This window comes from Typopeltis vanoorti, chromosome 3 (genome assembly GCF_054136105.1).
Source record: "Typopeltis vanoorti isolate ZY-2024b chromosome 3, IOZ_Tvanoo_1.0, whole genome shotgun sequence".
In the NCBI taxonomy this organism is placed as follows: domain Eukaryota; kingdom Metazoa; phylum Arthropoda; class Arachnida; order Uropygi; family Thelyphonidae; genus Typopeltis; species Typopeltis vanoorti.
This window is the reverse complement of record NC_143551.1, coordinates 173,708,100-173,735,846: the sequence shown is the minus strand read 5'-3', so window position 1 is coordinate 173,735,846 and position 27,747 is coordinate 173,708,100. Positions and strand designations below refer to the sequence as shown.

The following is a 27,747-nucleotide window of genomic DNA, read 5'->3' as shown; positions in this document are numbered from 1 at the left end:
AGCCTTATTTACATCTAGTTTGCTCAATTCCCCGTATACCTCTTGCTCACTTACAGTCAGTCTCTCTTTGCCATCATGAACTGCTCTCAATCTCTCCACAAAGTCACATTCACAAGATTGAAAGACCTTTATGAACTGCTTTTTAAGTATCTCCACCATATCTTCCACAACAGCTGTCTTTATACCATTTTCTCCAATCATTGTCATCCTTCCATAATCATTCTTTCTTTTGCTGGCAACATATCGAAAGAACTCCTTAGGATTCTTTTTGGCTTCATTAGTTAACTGCTGCTGATACCTCACTTTAGCTACCCTCACAAACCAGGTCGCCCACCTTGCATAGTCTTTGTAATCCTCATGGAATTGGTTATTTCCACTTCTCTTATGTTGCCTCCATAATGCTCTTTTTTCTCTATATCACATGCTTAATCGCTTTATTCATCCATTTCATATCTACCTTATTTAAGCTTCTCATCCTTGGAATCCATTTAGACATTGCATATACTAGATAGTTTTTGAAAATCCACCAAGCTGCATTGATCTCTTTTCCAGCTAACTCTTCATTGCATGCTACACCTGCAAGCTGTCTCCTGAGCTCTTCATAATCACCCCCTTGTAGTTCCACATATACCCTTTTCTTACAGATGTCCTCACACTGTCACACTGTTTGCTATTGATACAAAGTTAGAAAGAGTGAGATAAAAGAGAGAGAGAGAGAGAGGAGAGATAAAGTGTTGCTGATGTCAACTCTTTTTAGAAAGATTTTGATAGATTTTTTTATCTTGCACAGATGAGTAGGGTTAGGTTTTAATGAGCACATTGCACTTTGGATTGCTGATTCATAAGATATGGATATGTAGCATGTCAGTGGAACAGTGCTTCAGGACAAAATGTGAGATCTTGGGGGTGATGATTGCAATGACCTGAATTTCAGAGTACACATTGCAAGTGTGAAAAACAACATTTTGCTGCTATGATACCACCACACTAACAAGCAGAGATAAAAAGGTGGTTGTGCCACTATATTGAGCATTAGTCAGACCACACACTGTTGTGCTCGAATTTGGTCATCTAATCTCCATGATGATGTAAAAATTCTGGAAGAAGTCGAAGATGAGTAACTAAAGCAATATCAGGATTTTGGAATATTGGTTATGGGGATCGATTCAGAATGACTGTAGAGTTTAGTGAATGTTTAGAAAAGAAATAACATGATAGAGACAATTAAGTTTGTAAGGAGATTTTACTTGATTATGGTAGAGAGGATTATAAAATGAGTGGAAGTTGGGAGGGGAAAAATTGAGAGATAGATAGGTAAGTTTGGAACTTATTGGTACAAGTATAACTAAGATCATATTGTGCCATGATAATAAATAATTAAATACTTATTTATATACAAGTATATAAAAAATTTTCAGATGTAACTGTAACAAATAAATTCTTTGTAAAAAAGTTAAAATCATTGTGCATTTGTTTGAGTTTGATATATGATCTGCCTGAGCATATACGGCTCAGCTAGATCAGTAAAGTGGAGGCACTCAAGGTGCTTGCATATTGGTGGGTCACGTGCCATCAGCAGATAACAATGTAAGGTGATTTGTACAATGTATTGCTCAGCAATTTATTTCTTATTGATTAGTTGAAAAACAGTATGTAAAAAAAGTTAAAGTTGCCACTGCATTTGTAGTAGAATTACCATTTGTAAATCCAGCAAAAATGAACATTAGATTAATTGGCTTCAATTGATGGAATAATTGTAGAGCATAATAGAGTACTGGAATGTGGTTGTACACAAGAGTACATATCGCCTGTAAAGAACTCAATGAGTCTATACAAATCATATATTTCTGGTAACTATTTTCTTTTATACATTAAAGAGCAAGTTGTTTAGTAGGCAGCTGAGTAGTATAGTTATTGCATAGACTAAGGAAAATGTGGTTAGGAACACCAGTAACAGATCCAACAGAGGACCCAATTCTCAAATCACTGGTACAAAATCAGACTACTCTGCTCTGCATACACTAAACAGTTTCAGGTAGACCAATGCTTCCTTGGCTGATGAAGTGAGAGTTAGCATGGTGGAGAACATCTATTACCCATGGATGATGATTATTATCATCATCCATGGGTAGTAATGCCCAACTGTATAATCTTTTTCACAAGTAACGGAGCAAAAGGTAGTCAATGGTATATGTCATGTTTAAGAACTTCATAACATACAGAAAAAAATGATAGCCCACATGAGATGGTTAGGCAAAGATTTTATTTTGAAAGAATACTAAAGTGACAATTATTTTCATTGAAGTGACAGCAGGTTCATCTGCTTTGACATAAAGGCTATAAATGCATCATGCATGAAGTGAACTATAGTTATTAATTAATGAATCATGGCATTCACTGATGCTATTCATCTGATGGCAGATTGAATCCAAAAACTGAGGGGGTTATCTCCCTTGTAGAAGTATAGACTTATGATAGTTGATATTGTGGGACTTGATAATATATTGCCACGTATTCTGAAGGAATGTGCCAGGGAGTTGATGTCGGCCTTGACATATTTTTTGAATACGAGTCGTGCACTGGGTCAAGTTCATAAAGAGTAGAAGGAGGGCAAGATTGTTCCACTTCATAAAGGAGGTGATAGAACTCAAGCATCAAACTATAGGCCTATCTGTGTGTCAGGTGTTGTAGTTAAGTTGTTGGAGAAGCTTGTGAGAACTAGAATCCAGAGTTGGGTTGACAACAATGGTATTATGTTTGATGAACAGCATGGATTTGCTAAAGGGAGGTCATGTTTTAGCAATCTACTTAGTTATTACAATAAAGTGACTACTTCCTTGGACAGAGGAGAAGGATACACAGTAATATACTTAGATTTCGCAAAGGCTTTTGATAGAGTACCTCATGATAAATTGATAGTCAAACTATAGCAGATGGGAGTGGATATTAGATTAGTGCATCGGATTGGAGACTGGCTATCTAATAGGTATCAACAAGTTGTGTATGGGGGTGCGATATCCAGGAAAAGAAAAGTCACTAGTGGAGTGCCTAAGGAGTCTGTATTGGGGCCATTACTGTTTAACTTGTATACTAATGATATACGTGAATATTTGGATGGAGATATTCAGTTGTTTGCAGATGATGCAAAGTTGGGACAAACCATGAAGAGTAGTGAAGATGTTGTGGCCTTACAAGAAGACTTGAATAAATTGAGTGATTGGGCATGGAAATGGAGATGTGAGTTCAAAGTTGCAAAATGTAAGGTTTTAAAATTTGGAAAATAAAGATGGGATGCAGAATTTATGCTTGGTGAGGATATATTGTTGGAGGTGGAAGAAATAAGAGATCTGGGGTAATAGTGGATAAAGATCAGAAATTTAGGGGACACATAGCCAAAATTGTGAAGATAACACAAAGGCTTCTGGGAATAATGCGGAGGACACTGACGTGTAGAAGTTGGAAGATTCTTGTTCTGTTTTATAAGGCTTTGATTAAGCCACACATGGACAATTGTGCCCAGATTTGGTCACCTGGTTTTCAGAAGGATGAAGAGATGTTGGAAAATATTCAAAGGCGATGGACTAAGGTAGTTTCTGATCTCTGGAATGTCGAGAATGAGGAAAGATTGAGAAGATGTAATTTGCAGAGTCTGGTCGACAGGAGGAAGAGGGGAGATATGATAGAGACCTACAAGTTGGTAAGGGGTTGTTATAGGATCAATGCTGGAGAAGTTTTACAGAGAATAGTGGGAGATCAGGGGAGAAATAGAGGTCATCCCTGGAAACTGCATAAAGAGGGTGTGAGTAGGGGAGTTAGGGGCAGGTTTTTTTCGTGTAGAGTTGTGAATGATTGGAATGCCTTCCCTAAGAGTGTGGTGTCTGTAAGGAGTTTGAGTGTGTTTAAGACACAGTATGATGAGCTGTGTGTGTGTGTGTGTGATAAAAGGACTTCCCAGATGAGTTTTTGACTCCATGAGGTCTCGGAGTAATATTAATAATAATAATAATAATAATAATGATTTGTAATCAAGTATTGAGTGAATTCTTCTTCTTCTTCTGCAGCTTCTCCCACTAAGTGGGGTCACTGTTGATAATGAGTCTCCTTCACACCATCCTGTCTTGGGCTGTCACCACATCCAAGTTCTTCATCTTCAAGTCCTCTTCTACCAGCTCCCTCCATCTCTTCTTTGGCCATCCACGCTTCTGCCTTCCTTGCACATCCATCTGCATGACCCTTCTTCCCACATATTCGTCCTCCCTCCTCATCACATGACAAAACCATCTCAACCTTACCTTCTGTATTTTCGCTCCTAAGTTTGTAACTTTCACTGTTCCCCTGACATAGTCATTTCTCAGACGATCCTTTCTAGTCACATCGCACATCCACCTAAGCATTCTCATCTCTGATACTTCCATCCTGCTGATGTTATTTTTCCTCAGGGCCACAGTTTCTATAGCATATGTCATAGCTGGCCTCATTACTGTCCTATAAATTTTGCCTTTCAGATTGATCGGCACCCTCTTATCGCATAACACTCCAGCCATCTCCCTCCAGTTCCTCCAACCCGCTTGTATCCTGCATCCCACTTCCTTCTCAGCTCCCCCATCTTCTTCCACTGTTGAACATGAGTATCTAAAGTCTCTCACCTTCCCAATGACATTTCCTTCCAGCTCCAGATCTGTCTCCTTGGTGCCGCCCACTGTGCAACACATATACTCTGTCTTACTTCTGCTCAGTCTCATATCTCTCTCTTCCAGTACTTTTCTCCATCTTTCCAGTTTAGTTTCTGCTTCTTCTCTTGAATCTGCACATAGCAAGATGTCATCTGCATACAACATTGTCTAAGGCACATCTTCTCTCACCTCCTCTGTTACCACCTCCATCACAATATTAAACAGAAACGGACTTAATACTGCTGACCCTTGATGCAAGCCAACTGTTACTTGAAAACTTTCTGTCTGTCCCAGAGAGGTCTGAACACTTGTCTTCACATTTCTGTACATTTCCCACAACAACCTGACATATTTTTCCGGCACCTTCTTATCCCTCAGACACCTCCAGACTTCTTGCCTTGGCACTCTATTGTATGCTTTCTCCAGACCAATAAATGCACAGATGTAGCTCCCTTTGTTTCTCTCGATACTTTTCCATCATCTGCCGTAACCCAATGATAGCATCTGTTGTTGATCTACCAGGCATGAAGCCAAATTGTTCCTTTGCAATCTCCACCTCCTTCCTCAATCTACCATCAAGAACCCTTTCTAGGATTTTCATTGTGTGGGACATCAACTTTATTCCTCTGTAATTTTTACAGTCTTGTGCATCCCCTTTACCCTTGTAGATGGGAACGAGAGTACTCTCCCTCCATTTCTCGGGTATATTTTCCTGTTGGCAAACTTTCATGAACAGGTCCCACAGCAGGTCAATTCCCTCTTCCCCCAGTGCATTCCATGCCTCCACTGGAATTCTGTCGGGGCCCACTGATTTTCCATTCCTCATCCTCTTCATGGCCTCCGTCACTTCCACTCTACTGATGTTCTGCACCATCCCCTCATAAGACTGCCCATCTCTTCTATGAGGAAAATGCATAAGTTCTATGCATTTTCCTCATTCAAAATTCCCTCAAAGTATATTTTCCATCTGTTTCTTATGTCCACATCCCTCCATAATACTCTTCCTTCAGCATCTTTGATCTGCCTCACATGTAAGATGTCCTTTGCTGCTTTATTTCTACATTTCGCTACTTGGTAAATTTTTCTCTGTCCTTCCTTTGTTTCTAATTGATCATACAGATCTTGATATGCCACGGCCTTCGCCTGTGCCACAACTCTCTTGGGTTCTTGCTTTCTCTCTCTGTACACCTCTCTGTCCTCTTCCGCTCTTGACTTATCCCACTTCTGCTTTGCCTTCCTCTTAGCTGTCACTGCCACTTGTACATCATTATTCCACCACCAACCCTCCTTCTGCTCTCTAATCTTTCCAGATGTCTCACCAAGCACCTCGATTGCACAGCTCAGGATTACTTTTGAATTATGTTTCCACCAATCTTGTACACTTTCCAGTCCATCCAAAATGCTCTCTAACACCCTCTCCCTAAAATGATTCCTCACACTGTCCTCTTTTAAGCGAAACCACTTAATTGTCTTCATCCCATGGCATCCAGAGGCTCTTATCTTCGATCTTATTTTAAAGTCTGTGCACAGCAGTTGGTATTGCTGTACTACTTGATCTGTTGGAATTACTTTACAATTTGTCACAACCTTAAGATGTTTTCTTCTAGTCAAAATGTAGCCAATTTGCAAACTGTTGTTACCACTCCTAAATGTTATCAAATATTCTTCCCTCTTGTAGAAAAACGAGTTCACAATTGCCAGATCAAATGCTACTGCAAAGTCCACAACCCTCTCTCCTTCCTGGTTCATCATTCCCACTCCGTGGTCACCATGCACCCTTCCACAGTCTCTATTCTGTCTCCCTATGTGTCCGTTCAAGTTTCCTCTGACAATCACCATCTCATTTTCTTCCAGTTCCCTCATTTCTTCATCTAACACATTCCAGAACTCATCTTTCTCCTCTGCTGTACAACCAACTTGCGGGGCATATACACATAATACAACCACCCGCTCTTCTCCAAGACCCAATTTCATTCGCATGATCCTGTCATTCCTTGTACCCACGTCCAGTACTTCACCCTTCATTCTGCCACACCACAATTCCTACACCATTTCTTCCCTCGTTATTCACTCCAGAGTAGAACAATTTATATCCATCTCCCAGTTCCTTTGCCTTTTCCCCTTTCCCCCTTGTCTCCTGCACACATAAAATGTCCAACTTCCTCTTCCTCATCATGTCTGCTACCTCTCTTCCCCTTCCAGTCATGCTTCCAGCATTCAGTGTTCCCACTCGCAACATCCACTCCACCTGCTGGGTTCGCTTCTTTAACCGCACCCGCCCTTGATGCAGTAGCCCTCGTCCACTTCTTGCAGCTGTAGGGCGATGTGGCTGCGCGTCACTTAAGGGGTATGCCCTAGCCCTTATATCATATTCTCTTTGACTCATATCATAGTTTGAGCTTGCATTGAAGTTTTCCGACCTGATGCCCTTCCTGACATCAACCCTCGCATTTATCCGGGCTTGGGACTGGCACCTATTGAGGCTAGCTTGCCTCCTTCGGTGGCTGCATAAGATGAAATGACTTAGCAAGATAGGAAAGACTCACCCCTAGCTCTTGAATACTCTAATAGCATCAGGGGGAAGGAGCAAGGAGAGGAGAAAGAAGCAAAAAAAGAAGAGGAGGGACCAGTCTACAGAATAATATAACAGATATATATTACATGAAGTAAGGCATGGTCCAGCATCTGGTATCTCGGGTTTGCCATGCCCATACTCACTAAAGTGAGCCTTTGAGGTTATTATGGACAAATCAAGGAAAGGAACACCAACCATCACTTAATTCTTTAGAAGACAGGGTATGGAGAATGCTTTATGCTAATTTGTCTTAGCTGATGAATGTGTGCAAGTTTTTTGTCAAAAGTAAACTGATAAAACACCGATAAAATCATTTATCACCCAGTCACTTTCACATTCCATGCCACAGTGGGATTAGATTTCATAGCTTGTTGGCTGGAGAGTAGAGATGCTACCACTCAGCAAATCAGGTAGATCAAATGAAATTAACTTCTAAAAATTATCACAATTTATTATATAGGTGTTGAATTGCATAGATAAAAATAAACAAATTATACTATCTGATTGAAGTAAAATATTAAAAAAACTTAGTCTGAAAATCACTTACAGTGCAATTCTTTTGTTGATGCTCTTGAACGTGTTGGACTAGAAGATCCATGGTCCTTCTTTCCATATGGTTTTTGTACCCGTTTTGTAGATGCTGAGGACACTGTAGGTGAATGCCTCATTGGGGATGCTCTAGATGGAGTATACCTTGATGGTGTTAATCTTGATGCACTAGTAGATGAATATGAACTGGAAAGATAGTCACTAGTTGTCTTTGAGAAGGAATGTGAAGCAGTTCTGCTGGATGCAGAGGTGCTTGAATATGTATGTTCAGAGGAATATTTATGAGAATAATCACTTGCAAGTGATGAGTAGTCTTGCCTGTAGACATCTCTCATTGGAGAATATGAAGCCCTCATAGCAGAATAACTAGGAGGTGGTGTAGCAGATGGAGTTATAACAATAGGAGATTTTCCTGGTGGAGGTCCTCGACGATCTGCAAAGAGTAAAAATTTCTGTTTAGCTTTTCCTGCTTTTCATTTATATTATCTAAATAATATAGGTAATAACATGACAAGGTGGTATACAACTGGAAGAGATGGACATGAATAACAGATAGGTTATACACCTGTCTGATGCACTTTGTAGTGCATCAGACAATAACAGTACAAAGGAATAAAAATAAAACAAAGACATGGAACAGAAATGAAAATAAATAATTTCATTACTAAATTAAATACTTTTATGTCACAGTTTTGTCAGCTCAAGATGGAATTATATAAAATATACATTCAGAAAAATCTGAAAGTGAAATGATCTAGAGAATAAGCTATTTATCATATGGAGACAGAGGTGAGAGTTGTGTACCAGACTTTTGTCAATCTTTTGTACTTATTGTAAAAACAGATTCCTTATGGAATAACTGCTAGTGGATAAATGAAAGACTTCCTATACCACTCTAGGCCTATCATCATAGGCCTAGAGTGGTATAGAGATTCAAGAGTCTGATAGTATCAGATGAGAGAAATGATAGATGGATAGTAGAAGAAAATGCCTCGGCTCCTTTATATCATCATCTAGCCAAAGGCTATTCTTTTCTTTTAGTGTTACATGGTGATCAGCATTCATTTTAGAAATTATGGACTTTACAACTGTGTTATAAATAACTCTTTTAATATCCCAACGTTTCGATCTTCATATTAAGATCATCATCTGGAGCATATACAAACATACAGGACAAGCTAGGTTACATTATATACAGTAGGCTAATGATAAATATAAGATAAGATAAAAAATATAAGCGAAAGATAATTTTTTTTTCCCACTAGAGGTCATGAGAGTAGAATAACTCGTGCTCAATTCATTGTTTCTTTAGCTTACTGTATGTAATGCAACCTAGCTTGTCTTGTATATTTGTATATGCTCCAGATGAGGATCTTAATATGAAAATTGAAACGTTGGAATATTAAAAGAGTTATTTATAACACGGTTTAAAGTCCATAATTTCTAAAATGAAAACCAAAGGCTATTCTTTTTTCCACAAAGTGGGGATATGTGCTAAACAAAATACATTCTTTAACAGACTCACCTTTCGTAAATGCTTAGTGGGTGTGTAAGGATTAAACAAAACTTTTGCTTGTCTTGAATTATTCAGTTGGAAGTTTATTTTGCACTCGGTTAGACTATAATAAATTTAGTTTAATCCTTTATCCAAGTGCAAGCAAACAAAGTTTGTGCCTAAAAATATCTTCAGGACTGAGGTAAGGTTGTACATCCCCTGGCAACTCAGAACAAAGGTGGACCAAGATCTCATCACTCCTTCTCTCAGTATCTCCCATAATGCAAAACACATCTCCTTGCGGACATGTATCCATGTCCATGGTCCTTACTGTTATGCATTAAGGGAAGGGCCACCACACAGACCAGTTTCGACCTTTATTGAGGTCTTGTCAGTGGGAGGCAGACCCAGAGTGGTGATACTAAGTCAGAGGCAATAGAGGGGCCATATTTACCTATACGAGTTGCCAACCAGTGTATCACTTTATTATTATATTACTTTGGATTTAGAGAAAGATGTTGGAAGTTTATTTGGACTTGGATAAAGGATTAAACTAAATTTATTATAGTCTAACCAATGGAAAATAAACTTCCAACATCTTTCTCTAAATCTGGAGGTGCCGGGGGGGGGCAGCAGAGCCCCCTAGTATGTGTGTGTGTGTGTGTATATATATATATATATATATACAATAAAACACCTTTTTTACACTTTTCAGGGGACTAATGGAAAAAAGTGTAAATAGCAGGAAATGTAAAAAAACGTTTAAATAAGTAAAAGATGACTTACTGCTAGTATGCGAGTCTACATATCAGATTTCAAAATTTAATAACTGAAAATAAATGAATTTACAATTACTTCCATTTATCTATTTAAAATAATCTTCATTTGTTGATTGTTTTTGCTTTTCGTTTTTTTTTTTTTTTTTTTTTTTTTTTTTAACATTGTGCCAGATTGCTTTTGCATTGAGTTCAGTGCTTGACCTGTTTTTTAACTATGTTAAAAAACAGGTCAAGTTTTAACTGTCCACTTTGAACATGATAGTAGAGTCCAAGATCTTTTGCTAATGCACACATGTTCCGGAATGCCAATCTACACATCGCAGAATTGCCATCTTTTCTTCTACTGAAATACATTTTCTGTCTTTTTTCTCCATGTTACTAGCATGGATAATCCACCACCGCAACTTTCACACGCTAAATTACGTAGCAGAAATTCTGCAATATCAATTCGTACTGTGATTGAAAAATCACGGTATCACTCATTACTACATTACTACGGCAAGTGTGCAGATCACCGTGATTGCAGAAACGAAACTACAGCCGAAAGTAAGTAACGCTATCTGGGAACAGAAATGTGCAGATTTCCGCAACAATCGATTCAAAAATCAGTATTGCCACCCGAGAAAAAAACGCAAATCACGGGAAATAACGTCCACATCAAGTTGTTAATGACATAAACGGCAGGAAAACGTAAATTGCGGGAACGTAAAAATGGAGTTTTACTGTACACACACACACACACACACACACACACACACACACACACACACACACACACACACACAATGTCATGAATTAGGAATTCATGGTTTTGATAAAAAAATAAAACTTCTAATCAGTTAGATAATACTAGGTGGCCTATGTCTAAATTAAAGATAAAAATTTTTAATTAACAAAGCTATATTATTATTATGTGAACCTCCAAGGAGTCTAAGGACTCAACGCAGGAAGGCACTCTACTCTACTTTACTAAATACATCTCATCCACTCTACTACTACTACTTAATTCTCCTACTACAACACTACTACATTCATCATTACCAATAACAGTATTTTTTGTTTGTAAATTATGTTTCCCGAAGGCCAATTTGTCTGTACAAGGGATGAAAAACCTGAGTTTCTGGGAGAAAAAAAAAAGTCCTGCTACATCTGTATAAGATTGGTTTACTCACCTTCCATTGAAAAAGCCCATATAAGGATTCCCCTCATCCCGATGAGAATCGAACCCAGGTCTTTTCCAATTGAAGGGTGCAATGTACCACTGTTCTTCCAATTGTGCTACTGAGGCACCTATGGGCTATCTATATATGGGTTTCATAACTGGGTTGACCCAATCAGGTGAAGGATATCATAGAGTTGTCTTACCTATTAACTTAAAACAATGGTATCTGAACTCAAAGCATACTAGCAGTACATTTGTTATGTAAAATAATCTCATGAGCCTTCTATAATTAGTCTTATTGTTGTCTTACTCTTAATTATTATTATTATTATTATTACGTTACACCTCCAAGGAGTCCAAAGACTCATCGAGGGAGGGCACCTACTCTACAACTCTTCATCTCCACTACTCAATCCACCAACTGCAGCGAACTGCATCATCTACACCACCACCACTATTTTCACTGACAATCACAAGCATCCATGTCCATGGCAGGATTCAAACCCACAGCGTTTTGGCTGGAGAGTGGATATGCTAACCACTCATCCAACCAGGCCGGCAAAGGTTGTAAAGCTAGGGTACAATAATATCATGGATGGGATAATGAATTTTTTTTTTAATTTGATATGTTTTTATTTATTTTTTGTACATAGTCAAGAAACCTAACTTTTCAAGCTTCTTCAGGCCTCCAATAAATAGGGCAGAATCTCACACTGGTTAATGAACTTTATCTCTTATCTATGGATGATCGCAACTTTTGTGCCCATTGTTTAAGAATAAGCTTCAGATTCCACCTGGAAAAAGGGACTAAGGCTGGTGAACGATATTGCAATGAAGTTCTTCAATATCATGTTCAATTGTTTTGTACATTTTTATGGATGACATTGCCACACCACATAATACACAAACAATTTAGATACCTCTTGAGACTGAGTATATTAATTGAATTGAGTAGCCATTATGCTCCTGAGATCTCAACTCCACAGAACACGTTTAGGATGCAATAGTGATATGCATTGCTGCTTGAAATTTCCCTCCATAAAACAAACAAGGCCTTATCATGGTTTTGAAGGAGGAGTGGGCTAGTTTACCCCAGAATTCCAGAATAATTTTTGGTGCTAAGTATGGTGGACATATTCCATGCTGAAATGTCTCTCTGCATAGTTTTCTGTAAGCACTGTACATTAATTCCTTAATGTCAGTGAAGTTATATAATGTAAAGTTATAAATTTCTTAGGAAATTATAACTTTTGCCAAAAACATATTGCAATGTAATTTGTGTGAACTTTATAATATAGGGAGGAGGTAGAGAGGATCCAGAGATGAGTGACCAAGATGATAGCAGGTCTATGGAATGAACCTTATGAGAACAGGTTGAAGATTTGTGGGTTGCAGAAATTGGTTGATAGGCAAAAAAAAGGGTGATATGATTGAGACATTCAAATTACTGAAGGGTTTCTATAAGATTAATTCAGAAGATATTTTTGAGAACAGAACTGGTGGTGGAAGGACTAGGGGCTATAGATGGAAGCTGGGCAAGAGTGTGGTTAACAAGGGTGTTAGAGCTAGGTTTTTTACTTGGAGAGTGGTGAATGAGTGGAATGAGCTGTCAGAGTCTGTTGTGGGTGCCATGACTGTGAATGAGTTAAAGGTGAGGTATGACAGATACTGTGTGAATGTCGAATAGTTGTTCTTGACATGATGTTAGGGCCTCCTTCGATGAGTCTATCGACTCCTTGGAGTTGTCCGTAATAATAATAATAATATTTTGTAATATAATTTATTGGTATGCTGACAATAAATTTATGTGAAAATTTGGCTGCAGTCATGAAAATCTTATCATATGCAGGTAAAAAAAATGTAGTTCGTCCTTACCTTTTGGACACCAGTGTAATTTTCTCTTTTAATTATTCCATTCCATTTTATCATTGCACTTCTGGCATACTCTAATAATCTCATGTTTTTTATCTTCCTCACAATCCATAGATCTTTGGTTATTTTTGGATGTGTATATGTAGTAGTATTCATAACAGCTTCATTGGAAAAAAACAATGCGGAACTCAATTTATGCGTGTGTGTTATTACGCTGCAGACGTACACATGCCATTTTGAATAATTTTATTGTTAATAATAGAAATCCTAACAACAACTTAACTTGAAATATATTAATATAAACAACTACAAAACTATTCTTAGATCTAAATTTAAAAACCTAAGCATGAAGAGCAAAAGAATTTTATAAAAGAATGTTAAAATACTTAACAACACAGTTGTTATACTTGCCAAGAAATTATATTGTTCTTTAATGCTTTATCCAAGCATGAGTAAACAAAGTTTGCATGTGAAGTATCGTCAAAACTATGCTACTTATATATAAAGGATGATGACTTCACATCAGCTGCCTTAGTATCCAATAATGCAAAGCACACTTCTTTTCAGAAGTGCATAATGCAATGCATTAAGGGAGAGCGACAACTCGGATTGATTTTGACCTTTATTGAAGTGAAAAAGTAAAGGAACGTTCATCATCAGCCTAGAGATATAGAGGTGCAAGATGGATAGTAGAAGAGAAAAGGCTTGAACCACTTAATATCTTCATGTAGTCAAAGGCTATCCTTTTTTACCAAACTCATGAATAACCAATTTCTAACTGAAACTAAAATCCACAGATGACTGGTACCAGGTGGTTAGTCTTATCTAAATAACTGCCTCGAATTGGGCTTCTTTACTTGAGATTGCTCTCCAGTCATCCTTGCAGCTGTCCATAAGACTACAGTGAAATAATAGGATGGAAACCAAGTAACAAAACTCTCATAATAAAAATAGACAGAATTTTATCTCCAACGAATATTTCATAATGTCACTGGTCTTCACCACCTAGCCAGAAATTTGATATCTCCTAGCTTCTTTCTAAATATAAAAATCATCAGAATGAACAATAAAATTTCCTGGTTTTTCAAAGCCATATTTTTTTCTAACTTTCCATAAATGATATTTTAACTGATTAATTATATAAAAATAAATTCGCTTCCCATTGTTGACCGGTGGGTAGTATCACAAAAAAAGAATGTGTTCTATTTTTAAGTGATGTCTAATACATATAACTTGTTCCATATATGCAGGGCAAGATGGCAGCTATAGAATAACTGTTCTACTGTTTCCAGTCTGTACCAGATGTCACAGATTGGATCTTTGATGTTAAAGTATCCCATTTGATGATATTTACTAGAAGATGACCATATGCAATCTCCAAGCAAGATCCCTCCTCTTAGAGTACCCTTGGAAATCCAGTAAGTTACTAAACAGCACATCATTGTGCTGCAGTGGCGGCCGTACATAAGCACTGCGACACTGCAGCACCCCCAAGGAAAAAATGAAAAAAATAAATTTTGTTTGTGTTTATAAATAATAACAATGCTTACAACATTATATAAATGCAATACAACATGTTAAAGTTGCAGCTTATGTTTCGACATTGATTGAAGAGTTAATAATTGGAATTGTTCTATTAATGCTTTATATTATGAAACAAATGCACTGCGATCTAATGCCGATATTTGTTTGCACTTGTCATTGCACGTTACGTCATTAGATACACTGCCGTCTGGGCAGGGTATCTTATCATTGCGCACGTTCTTTCTGTGAGATAAGAAACGTTGATTATTGGTGCATGTACGTGGTGAACTATTTTTTGTAAATCTTATTTTATTTTGTTAAAGTAACATATAATTATTTATTTATTAGAGATACAAGGCTGAATTATGATGAGTGTCACTGTTGAAAATATGAAAAGAATTATATTTTTTCGATTATCGTTACACAAAACAAATGCACTGCGATCTAACGCCGATATTCGTTTGTGCTTGTCATTGCATGTTACGTCATTAGTAATAATGATGTAACATGCAATGACAAGCACAAATGCACCAATAATAAACGTTTCATATCTGTGAGATATGAAACGTTTATTATTGGTGCGTGTGCGTGGTGAACTATTTTTTGTAAATCTTTTTTATTTTGTTAAAATAACATATACTTATTTATTTATTATAGATGCAAAGGCTGAATTATGATGAGAGAGTCACTGTTGAAAATATGAAAAGAAATATAATTTTTTCAATTATCATTACACAAAACAAATACACTGCGATCTAACGCCGATATTCGTTTACGCTTGTCAATGCTATTGATAAAAAACTTTTATTATTGATGTTTGTTCGTGGTGAGGATGAAATATTTTTAATAAAGCAATTTTTTAATATGTAAATTTATTTATTAATAAATTCGTTATTGATTAGGAAAATAAAGTTTTTTTTTTTTTTTTTTTTTTTTAAATATGCAGCACCTCCACTTAAAATTTTCACCAGCTGCCACTGCTCTGCTGTTTAGCAACTTGGTATAAGGAACTTGGTATCTTTAACCTCTTCTACCATAAATTATGGAAGTTCATGGCAGAAAAGGTTAAAGATACCAAGTTCCTTATGCTAAGTTCTATTGTTATTAATGGGAAAAAATGTCACTGCCAGAACACTGTAGCAGTCTTAGTTGAACACAGAATGCTGTAGTAATCAGGAATGATCTTGGCTCTTGGGTCATTGTAATCATTTATTTCAAATAGTAGGAGATGGTACTAACTAAGAGATGACCCATGTAGTACCAGAGAGAAGGTCTGCAGTATTTTATGAATTTTGAGTTTGACTTTTATTGATGATTTCATTAGTTAGATATCCTTGAGATTCTAAAAACTCACAAGTGATCTAAAAAACGGGCCACATTTTCACATAATTCAAAAAGCTCTCAAAAAATCTAAGTGGTCTCTTAGTTCCTCCTGAAACACCGAGCCAAACTCTGCACACGCAGCCACAGGCAAGTCCCCAGTCACACCAAGTTTCAGCTCTACACAATAGCAGGTAAAACTCTAAAATGCATCACCCTTGCAGAGTAGCAAACAGGCCTACTATTCCACCAGAGAATGGGAGGAGGGTCTCATCACACCAGGGCAGCTCCCTCAGTGGGAACCATATCCAGAAAGACACCAAGGCTTAATGCAGATATCATACATTTCTCATATATAAGTAGGCAAAAAAGAGCTGTTGCCTTATTATTAAAATACTCTGGATCAGACACAGATGTAGGTTTTTTTACTTGGTTAATAAGTAAACAATACTCTCCAAGAAATTATATACTTTTTTAATTCTTTATCCAAGTGAGTCATGAAGATACTTCATGAACAACCTTTCTTTGCTTACACTTGGATGACATTTATATGTTTATCTGGGAGCTGTCCTGGGATGATTAGTGTTCTCTGGTAGAGAGTTGTAGGCTTTTGAATGCTGTGGCCCTGTTTGCTTCTATACTGAACTCACCTTGGCATAGTGGCAGACTTGCATGAAGTGTAGCTGTGGGGCTGAGGTTCATATACATTTTGGGAGGAGCTAAGAGACTATTGAGATATATGAGAGAGTGACCTTTTTTTTTTTTAGGTAACTCATCAGCTTTTGGAATCCTGAAGATATCGAACCAATGAAAATTTCAATAAATGTTAAGACCGTTCTAGACAGTGACAATCAGCAAATGCATACAAGGAAGTGTGCTTTGCATTATAGGATACTAAGGTAGTTTGATGTGAAATCATCATTCTCTCTATTAGCCCAGTTGGGAAGATAGTTCATGTGAAAACTTTGATTGCTTACACTTGGATAAAGGATTAAACAAAAATATAATTTCTTGGCAAAAATAATTACCTTTTAACCAAGTGAAATATCTTCCTACATCAGACAGAAGGTTAGAACCTTCTGTGTGATGTAGGAAGAATTTTTTGAGGCATTATAGAAAGCAGCTGGCTCAATGAAAAAGGAAAAGTTGGTTCTTGTTTGAGATCTAAACAGCAGAGTAGGAAATGATTACCAGACATAGAAATATTTTGGGAAAATTTTGAGAAAAGTGCAAAGCTAACAGTAAGGTAAATGCCTGCTGGATTTCTGTTCAGGACATGGATTAGGTATTATAACACCATGTTCCAGCATAAAAATGTGCACAAATTCACATGGAGAGAAGATGCAAGAAATAAGAAAAGTCTCATTGACTGTTATGGTTGATAGTGATGTTTTCTCCCTGGTGCAGGACACCAGAGTGTACAGAGGATTTGGAATTGGAAGTGATCACTATTTAGTCTCGAGAAGGATAAAATTGAATTTCATATTGAAATGTAGAGTGTTGTTACGCAGCCACTTTGCGAATATTTGTTTTGAGCCTTGTATATGGCCTGTTGGCGTGCCTTCTTGTGACCTGGGATCTAAAGCTCCCTCGGATCATGGACTCTAACAAATTTCTTTGTTCTGCACCAGTTAGAGTCACCCCTTGAATGTCGCAGGCCCTTCCTGAATCCGACGTTTATCTTACTTGACCCAAGTCAGGTAGAACAGTGTACGGATTCAGGGATTTTGCTCCCCTTTTATCACAGTTCGTGTGTTGGTGAGTGGCAATGTCGTTCTCAAACACAATTCAGTGACCAGGATTTAACAAGAAACACAAAGTTTAATTTTAACAAGATTAGGACACATACAACATAAATCATTCAATCAGTTAATTGTTATTTCATACTTTAAATGCTCTACATGGTAATACATGACAATTTCAAATAGGACAAGATTGCTATTTCTTAAGGATGTAATAGATATAAGCATATACCATTAATTATCTGAACATGGATCTCTGGAGAGATCACTAAAGTGACACATATATGCATGATGTGAAGATCACATGACATGGGTCTTCGGACTACCAGTCCAAGCTCTATAAGTTCCAATAACGACAAATAGTCTCAGTTTCCTTTGCTAATGAAAGGTCCTAGTTGCTTCACTCTTCAACATTTAACATATTTCAGATATAGCAAAGCTTTACATTACTATTTGATGCAGCATATAGTCACACTTCGTCACCACGTGTAAGTCACGTGCAAACCCTGGTTGGACTTTACTCACTTTGTGGAGCACTCTCCCTTTTGGATCAATGCACACTGGAACTTTGCTGTCGGGGGAAATTTTTTGCCATGCATCTCCAGGACTTATGAACCCTTCTAGAAGGACATTGCAGTTGAGGTGCCACTTGGTCCCGAGCTTCTTCGTCGGTCTGCACTTAGAGGTTTTCATCGGACTTCATCCGACCGTCCACACTGGAACCCCTATGTTATACGGCCAATGCTTCCTGCCCTCAGTGCTGCAATCACATTCCCTTTATTTTTTTCTCCTTCCTGCTTCACGTTCCCTCTACTCTCCCCCCTTTTTTTTTTCCGACCACCAACTCCTATTGTACTGCAGCTTTCAGTCACAGTCATTTCGATGATGTTGCATTTGAATGCACGAGAGAGCTCCTCCCAGAGAATTGTCCACATTTGTCTCTTTTCACGAACCTTACTTGTAAGGATCACTAATGAGCTTGCCAAGGTCATGACATCAGGGCCCTTAGTCGCCATTGAAGTATGCACTGTTTCACACAGCCTATTCTTGGGTTGGTCGTCAAATATGTCACCTCACTACAAATTCATATATCCCTTTGCCTTGACATATCACATACAACATAACCTACAGTGTTTTTCCCTCTTTGGGTAAACAGATATGCACTCATTTAATATTTACATGATACACTTTATCCCCCCCCCCTCTTCTTTTTATTTATAGTACAATTTGCACCAGCAGTACAGGTATCTTTTGATTTAGGCTCTGTTCTTGTTGGATCCTGAATGAAAGTCTGTCTAGTAACGGCAGGCCTCATTCATGATCCAACAGTGTGTAAGATATAACGAATCAATGTTGAGCAACTTTCAGAGGTGAACTGAAGACTCAAATACACAAAGATAAGTGTACTGCTGGTGCAAATTGTAAAAAATGAAAGAATTTGAAAACAAGAATCAAACCTTGGAGATTCAATGGCAAATCCTGGAGAAAACTGATTGATTCAGGCACAGAGGCTTGTGGAAGTTGATCTCTGTAAGGATAGAATAAAATCAGAACTCCAACTCCATGGTGAACTCAGTGAAGGAAAAAAAGAAAGCATATCGTAAGTTTCCGGCAAGTAAGTCAGTTTGTGATCTTAGAGAATACAGAGAGAAAGTGAAGCACTGTGTAAAAGAAGCTAAACAAAAGTCATGGGAAGACTTTGGTAAGAACATAAAAAATAAATATCAGCAAGGTGGCAAAATATTCTTGAATCTATTGAAAAGCTTAAAAATGAAAGCAAAAGTACTATAAGAAGAATCAGAGATGATAAAGGTGACATGAAAACCAAAGATATTGATAATCAAAATGTCTGGCATATTAACCTTGAAGGACTGCCAAATGAAACAAACAGTGTCAACACGGTGGTAGAAAACTCCCAACAGGAATGAGGGGAATACATATCCATAAATGAAGTAGAAAATGTCATGTCATCAAAAACCTGAAATGTGGAAAAGCAGCTGAAGTAGATGGATGAAATTTCCAGAAATGCTCAAATATGGAAGTATAAAAGTTTTACAGTGGCTTTGAAAGTTTATTTTGCACTTGGTTAGACTATAATAAATTTATTCTTGTTGAGAGGCTTATACTCTGGTTAAACATGATAACTAATATTTAAGGAATTGACAGCGTATACTAGAAATATACATTAAATAAACTTTAATATATACTTTTCGATATTTCGGCAAACGTCACGTTGCCATCTTCTTGGGAACTTAATATAAAGACACGTGCACACAAGTACTAATAACAGCAAATGAGACTGAAGCTAGGAAGCTAATTTTCCTAAAGTCCTGATGGTGCCCCCTGGCGTGCTATATTGGTAGTTCTTGGCCTTTGGGCTGAAGTTCTTCTGATAAAAGTTTCCCAAATTTGGGGCAGTCTCATGCATCCAAATTTGTTGAGGTTTGGCATGTTCCTAAGGGCCGGGGCTGATTCCATGAATAGTCTTTCATACTTGAACTTGCTGCGGTGTATTACTGTGGCTTTCTTCCATCTTATTCTGTGGCGAGTATCCAGAGTGTGGTCTACAAGCCCAGAGTGGCTGTACTGGTGAAATCGGATGCAATCCTTGTGTTCTGAGATTCTGATATTTGCTGTCCTGCCTGTTTGGCCAAAGTAGGACAATTTATAGCTGCAAGGGACCTGGTATACACCAGGTAGATCTAGAGGAAGTGGTTGGTCTTTAGTGGAGCGGATAAGGAATGCCAGTTTTCTATGTGGTCAAGTCATGTTTTTTTAAGATTTTATTGATTTTTTCCAAGGAGCCTCAGATGTAGGGAATGGTGATGGATTTAGAGTAATCTTTTTTGTGAAGGGGAGGGGGTGGTGGGTTGTGGATAACTGGGTTAAGTATTTTTTGGATTTTTTTTTTTTGGTGGGGGGGGGGGGTTGCCATTGGCTGAGAAAGTGTCACGGATGTGATTTAGTTCAGTGGTTAGGGCTTAATCATTTGAACAGATTATTTTTGCCCTGTTGAATAATGTCTTAATAACTCCATATTGTTGTGAGGGGGGGGGGTGATGGGATTGTTGGTGAATGTATCTGCCTGTATGGGTGGGTTTTCTATAAACTGAGAAAACCAAGGTTCCATCAGGTTGGCGGGTGACTAGTGTGTCTAGGAAGGGGAGGTTATTGTTTTCCTCTTTTTCCAGGGTGAACTTGATTCTAGGGTGTTGGTTGTTTAAGTGTGTTAGGAAGGAGAGGAGTGAATCCGGGCCATGTGGCCAAATAGCGAAAACATCATCAACGTAGCGAAGCCATATGGTAGGTTTTTGTAGGGCTGAGTTTAAGGCTTTCTCTTCAAACGTCTCCATGAAGAAGTTGGCCAAGGGTGGGGAAAGTGGTGAACCCATGGCTGTCCCCTCTATCTGTTTGTAGAATTTTTCCTGCCAAACGAAATAGCCTGAGTTCATTGTAAACTGAAATAGGGCTGAGATATCGGGAGGAAATTTAGCTTGGATTAGCTGTAAGGTTTCTTTGAGGGGGACATTCGTGAATAGGGAGGAGACATCAAAACTGACCATTATGTCATTATGTTGGAGTGTAAGGTTTTCTATACTGGCTTTGAAGTGGGCTGAGTTTTTTATGTGTGATGGTGTGTTGCCAGTATAGTGTGAGAGCGCTTTGGCTAAATGCTTGGCTAGTTTGTAAGTGGGGGAATCAATGCCATCCACTATGGGACGTAATGGCACATTTTCTTTGTGTATTTTTGGGAGCCCATATATGTGGGGGGGGGGGGTCTAGAGTTATAGGGTTTTAGTCTGTTGGTAATCTCCACAGGCCAAGAAGTGACCTTCTTAAGGAGCCTATGGAGTTTTCTAATTTGTGAGTTGGTTGGATTGTAATCAATGGGGAGGTATGTAGAACGATCTAATAGTAAAGCCTTGAGCTTACCTCTGTAGTCTTTAAGATTGAATACCACAGTGGCGTTCCCCTTATCCACTTTGGTGATCACTATTTCTTTGTTTCTCTTCAATTTTTGTAGTGACTTGTATTCACTAATGGATTTGTTGGATTTTGGAGGTTTTGCTTTATTGAGAACACAGGCTACATCCAATCTGATATCATTGGTGATGTGTTTTGGAAGTTGGCGAATCCCGCGTTCAATTTGGATCATTAATTCTTCGGCCGGTAATTTCTTAGGAGCAATGGTGAAGTTGTGACCACATGACAAAGCGTTGAGTGCTTCTGGCTTCAAGGTAGCTGAAGAAAGGTTAACTACAGTGTTGGTTTGTAGTTTAGGTTTGGACGCCGAGTTCTTTATTAATTTATCAAACTTGTTGATATGTCGGCTCCGTATTCGTTCAAATTCTTTTTTAGCTGCAGTAACACGAGACGTCATGTAGAATGGACCAAAGCTCGTGATTAAGCGTATGTGAAAGCTCATTTTCTAGCGCTAAAATAGCTCTGTTTATGTCGGCTAGGGAACTGCGTGTAGCGGTAATTTGCTCCCGAAGTAATGCCTGGCTCGCCCGGTTGTAAATACGGAGAGCTTTCTGTGAGACAAAGCGGTGTTTAAATTTTACACAGTTCAAGATGACTTGATTATCCCAACAGTGTTTTAGGAATGCCAGACGGTTAAGTTGTCTGGATAACTTCAGCTTCAGTTTGCCGTAATGGTGGGTCTTGTGTATGAAGAAATCTCCGTGGATGATCATTATTCTTGTTGAGAGGCTTATACGCTGGTTAAACATGATAAACCAGTCTGGGTAGTGGTCCTTAATGCATAATATTATACATATCTGCAAGGGGATGTGGTTTGCATTATGGGAGTTACTGAGATAGGAGTGATGATAGCTTGGTCCACCTTTGCTCTGAGTTGCCTGGTGTTGCACTTTCCTCAGTCCTGAAGATATTTTCAGGTGCAAACGTTGTTTGCTCACACTTGGATAAAGGATTAAACTAAATTTATTATATGATAACTAATATTTAAGGAATTGACAGCGTATACTAGAAATATAAATTAAATAAACTTTAATATATACTTTCCGATATTTCGGCAAACGTCACGTTGCCATCTTCTTGGGAACTTAATACAAAGACACGTGCACACAAGTACTAATAACAGCAAATGAGACTGAAGCTAGGAAGCTAACGTTTTCCTAAAGTCCTGATGGTGCCCCCTGGCGTGCGATATTGGTAGTTCTTGGCCTTTCGGCTGAAGTTCTTCTGATAAAAGTTTCCCAAATTTGGGGCAGTCTCATGCATCCAGATTTGTTGAGGTTTGGCATGTTCCTAAGGGCCGAGGCTGATTCCATGAATAGTCTTTCATACTTGAACTTGCTGCGGTGTATTACTGTGGCTTTCTTCCATCTTATTCTGTGGCGAGTATCCAGAGCATGGTCTGCAAGCAGGAGTGGCTGTACTGGTGAAATCGGATGTAATCCTTGTGTTCTGAGATTCTGATATTTGCTGTCCTGCATGTTTGGCCTTGGTGCTTTGGTGATAGTGATCACCAAAGTGGATAAGGGGAATGCCACTATGGTACTCAATCTTAAAGACTACACAGGTAAGCTCAAGGCTTTACTATTAGATCGTTCCACTTACCTCCCCATTGATTACAATCCAACCAACTCACAAATTAGAAAACTCCATAGGCTCCTTAAGAAGGTCACTTCTTGGCCTGTGGAGATTACCAACAGACTAAAACCCTATAACTCTAGACCCCCCCCCGCATATATGGGCTCCCAAAAATACACAAAGAAAATGTGCCATTACGTCCCATAGTGGATGGCATTGATTCCCCCACTTACAAACTAGCCAAGCATTTAACCAAAGCGCTCTCACACTATACTGGCAACACACCATCACACATAAAAAACTCAGCCCACTTCAAAGCCAGTATAGAAAACCTTACACTCCAAGATAATGACATAATGGTCAGTTTTGATGTCTCCTCCCTATTCACGAATGTCCCCCCTCAAAGAAACCTTTGAGCTAATCCAAGCTAAATTTCCTCCCGATATCTCAGCCCTATTTCAGTTTACAATGAACTCAGGCTATTTCGTTTGGCAGGAAAAATTCTACAAACAGATAGAGGGGACAGCCATGGGTTCACCACTTTCCCCACCCTTGGCCAACTTCTTCATGGAGACGTTTGAAGAGAAAGCCTTAAACTCAGCCCCACAAAAACCTACCATATGGCTTCGCTATGTTGATGATGTTTTCGCTATTTGGCCACATGGCCTGGATTCACTCCTCTCCTTCCTAACACACTTAAACAACCAACACCCTAGAATCAAGTTCACCCTGGAAAAAGAGGAAAACAATAACCTCCCCTTCCTAGACACACTAGTCACCCGCCAACCTGATGGAACCTTGGTTTTCTCAGTTTATAGAAAACCCACCCATACAGGCAGATACATTCACCAACAATCCCATCACCCCCCCCCCCTCACAACAATATGGAGTTATTAAGACATTATTCAACAGAGCAAAAATAATCTGTTCAAATGATCAAGCCCTAACCACTTAACTAAATCACATCCGTGACACTTTCTCAGCCAATGGCAACCCCCCCCCCCCCCCAAAAAAAAATCCAAAAAATACTTAACCCAGTTATCCACAACCCACCACCCCCCCTCCCCTTCACAAAAAAGATTACTCTAAATCGATCACCATTCCCTACATCCGAGGCACCTCGGAAAAAATCAATAAAATCTTAAAAAAACATGACTTGACCACTTGTTACAGACCACATAGAAAACTGGCATTCCTTATCCGCTCCACTAAAGACCAACCCTTCCCCTAGACCTACCTGGTGTATACCAGGTCCCTTGCAGCTGTAAATTGTCCTACTTTGGCCAAACAGGCAGGACAGCAAATATCAGAATCTCAGAACACAAGGATTACATCCGATTTCACCAGTACAGCCACTCCTGCTTGCAGACCACGCTCTGGATACTCGCCACAGAATAAGATGGAAGAAAGCCACAGTAATACACCGCAGCAAGTTCAAGTATGAAAGACTATTCATGGAATCAGCCTCGGCCCTTAGGAACATGCCAAACCTCAACAAATTTGGATGCATGAGACTGCCCCAAATTTGGGAAACTTTTATCAGAAGAACTTCAGCTGAAAGGCCAAGAACTACCAATATAGCACGCCAGGCAGCACACTCAGGACTTTAGGAAAACGTTAGCTTCCTAGCTTCAGTCTCATTTGCTGTTATTAGTACTTGTGTGCACGTGTCTTTGTATTAAGTTCCCAAGAAGATGGCAACGTGACGTTTGCCGAAATATCGGAAAGTATATATTAAAGTTTATTTAATTTATATTTCTAGTATACACTGTCAATTCCTTAAATATTAGTTATCATATAATAAATTTAGTTTAATCCTTTATCCAAGTGTGAGCAAACAAAGTTTGCACCTGAAAATATCTCCAATACTGAGGAAAGTGTAACACCAGGCAACTCAGAGCAAAGGTGGACCAAGCTATCATCACTCCTATCTCAGTAACTCCCATAATGCAAACCACATTCCCTTGCAGATATGTATAATATTATGCATTAAGGGCCACTACCCAGACTGGTTTCGACCTTTATTGAGGTCGAAAAGTAAAGTGTAAGGATGACCTCTCCATTGCTTCTGCCTTGGTATCTCCACCTCTGGGCCTGGCTCCCACTGACGAGACCTCAATAAAGGTCAAAACCGATCTGGGTAGTGGCTCTTCCCTTAATGCATAACATTATACATATCTGCAAGTAGATGTGTTTTGCATTATGGGAGATACTGAGATAGGATTGATGATGATAGCTTGGTCCATCTTTGCTCTGAGTTGCCTGGTGTTGCCCTTTCCTCAGTCCTGAAGATATTTTCAGGTGCAAACTTTGTTTGCTCACACTTGGATAAAGGATTAAATTAAGTTTATTTTACAGTGGCTTCATTGCATAATTTAGGTCTGCTCAGAGAGTGATTTCCAGATGATTGGAGCAGAGCTCTCATAGCATTCATCTATAAAAAGAAAAATAAAACTGAATGTGATAATTACAGAGATCTTTCCCTGCTGAGTGTTCCTTGTAAGATTTATGCAAGTATACCTCAGAAAAGGCTAAGAAAAATTGTGGAAGGGAAGCTTGGTGAAGAACAAACTGGATTCAGGTCAAATAGAGGTTATCGGGATCAGATTTTCACTTTAAGACAAATAGTTGAGAAATCTTTAGAATATAACAAAGGTTTATTATTATTATTATTATGTGACACTGCCCAAGAGTCCAAAGACTCATTGAGAAAGGTCACCTACTCCACAACTCTCCACCACTCAATCCACCAACTACAGTGAACTGCATCATCTACACCAATGCCATTTACTGCCCACCACTAATATTTTCACAGACAATCATTTGTATTTCAGTTTTGGGGCCATTGCTGTTTCACCTGTACATTAATGATATTGGGGAAGATTTGAATGGGGATATTCAGTTATTTGTAGTGTGATGCAAAGTTTGGATGAATTATGAGTAGTAGAGCAGATGTTGTGCCTTGCAAGAAAACTTGAATAGACTGAGTGAATGTGCACAGGAGTGGTAATACCAGTTCAATAGTGCAAAATGTAAGGTTTTAAAATTTGGTAAACAAAGATTGGATGTAGAATTTACTCTTGGTGGGGATATATTATTGGAGGTGGAGGAAATAAGAGATATTAGGGGTGATGGTGGATGAGAATCTAAAATTAAGAAGACATATTGCCAAAATTGTGAAGGCAACACAGCATATTCTGACAGTGATGTGGAGGACACTGATTTGTAGAAGTAAGGAGATTCTGGTCCAATTGTAAGGCTCTGATTAGGCCACATATGAACTACTGTGCCAGATTTGGATTAATGTTGAAGAGATTTTTCATAAAATGGTGGGAGTTTTGGGGAGAACAAGAGGTTATCCCTGGAAACTGTATAAGGAGGGTGTGAGCAAGGGAGTGAGAAGTAGGTGTTTTTCACCGGGAGTTGTGAATGATTGGAATGCATTGCCTGAGAGTGTGGTGTCTGCAGAGAATTTGAATGTGTTTAAGGCATGGTATGATGAGTTGTGTGTATGACAAAAGGGACTTCCTAGATGAGTCTTTTTTTACAAACTTTTTAAAAATTATTTTTGGATATTTTGGTTTCCAAATTTTAGTTTGTATACTGTAGCAAGGATAAGAAACTGCTGAATTCAGCTAAAAAACATAGGAAGAATTCACGGAAAAAATATATACAACATACACACACACAAAGATTACCAACAGAAATATTACAAGTACATATAGCAACTTATTTGAAACATAATCTCATGATTTACCTTCTATAATCAAAAAGCATGTAGTTTCATCTTCCCCAAGTGGATTTTTTGCAGTACAAGTATATTTTCCAGCATCCTCAAGTGTACAAGAGGCAATTTCTATTGTGACAACACCATCAGCATGACACATATTATAGTCATATTTGTTTAACTCTTTTCCATCTTTGAACCATTTTACCTGAAATTTAAAACAGTTAAAAGTTAATTAATAAAAATGATTAATTCATATGAAACTGATTTACAATTAAAAGTTAATATGCATAATGATGATATTTGCAAACCTTGTGGGTGCAGTTAGCAGGTCTTTTGAAGATAATGTAATATGTAGGGCAAAAAGAGCATGAAAATAAAAACAAATGAAAGCAAACAGAGAAAATGTAAGGAAAGAAGGTAGAAGAAAAAGGAAAGGTGGTATGGTGAAGAAGGTGGGACTGCACTATGAGACAATTCTACTGTCTCATAGTGCAAAAAGATCATCACACCTTGCTTAAACCAGTTCATAATTTCTTCACTCACTACACTCTCTCACACAATGCATTCCACTCACCTGCCATCCTCTATGCATAGAGCCCACTCCTCACTCCTTTGCTCACACTCTCCTTATATAACTTCTATGGATCACCTCTTATTCTATCTCTGTCTCCCTGTACTTTATGAAAAATCTCTTCCACATTAATCTGGTAACGTCTCACCAATGTGTATGTCTCAATCATATCCTCCACCTCTTTTTCTATTCACAA

The 27,747-nt window shown here is 38.3% G+C and overlaps 1 protein-coding gene across 5 annotated transcripts in view; it reads right to left on the bottom strand.

Annotated features, from left to right (window-relative positions):
• Positions 1 to 27,747, bottom strand: part of LOC150108743 (twitchin-like) — a 2,666,638-nt gene that overhangs the window by 88,399 nt on the left and 2,550,492 nt on the right. For all 5 annotated transcript variants that reach the window (XM_090390962.1, XM_090390961.1, XM_090390964.1 and 2 more), the window contains 2 exons: positions 27,008 to 27,185; positions 7,796 to 8,230 (listed from right to left, as the gene is read on the bottom strand). In XM_090390962.1, coding sequence (XP_090247088.1) covers positions 7,796 to 8,230; positions 27,008 to 27,185 — 613 coding nt within the window. The remainder of the gene's footprint in view (positions 1 to 7,795; positions 8,231 to 27,007; positions 27,186 to 27,747) is intronic.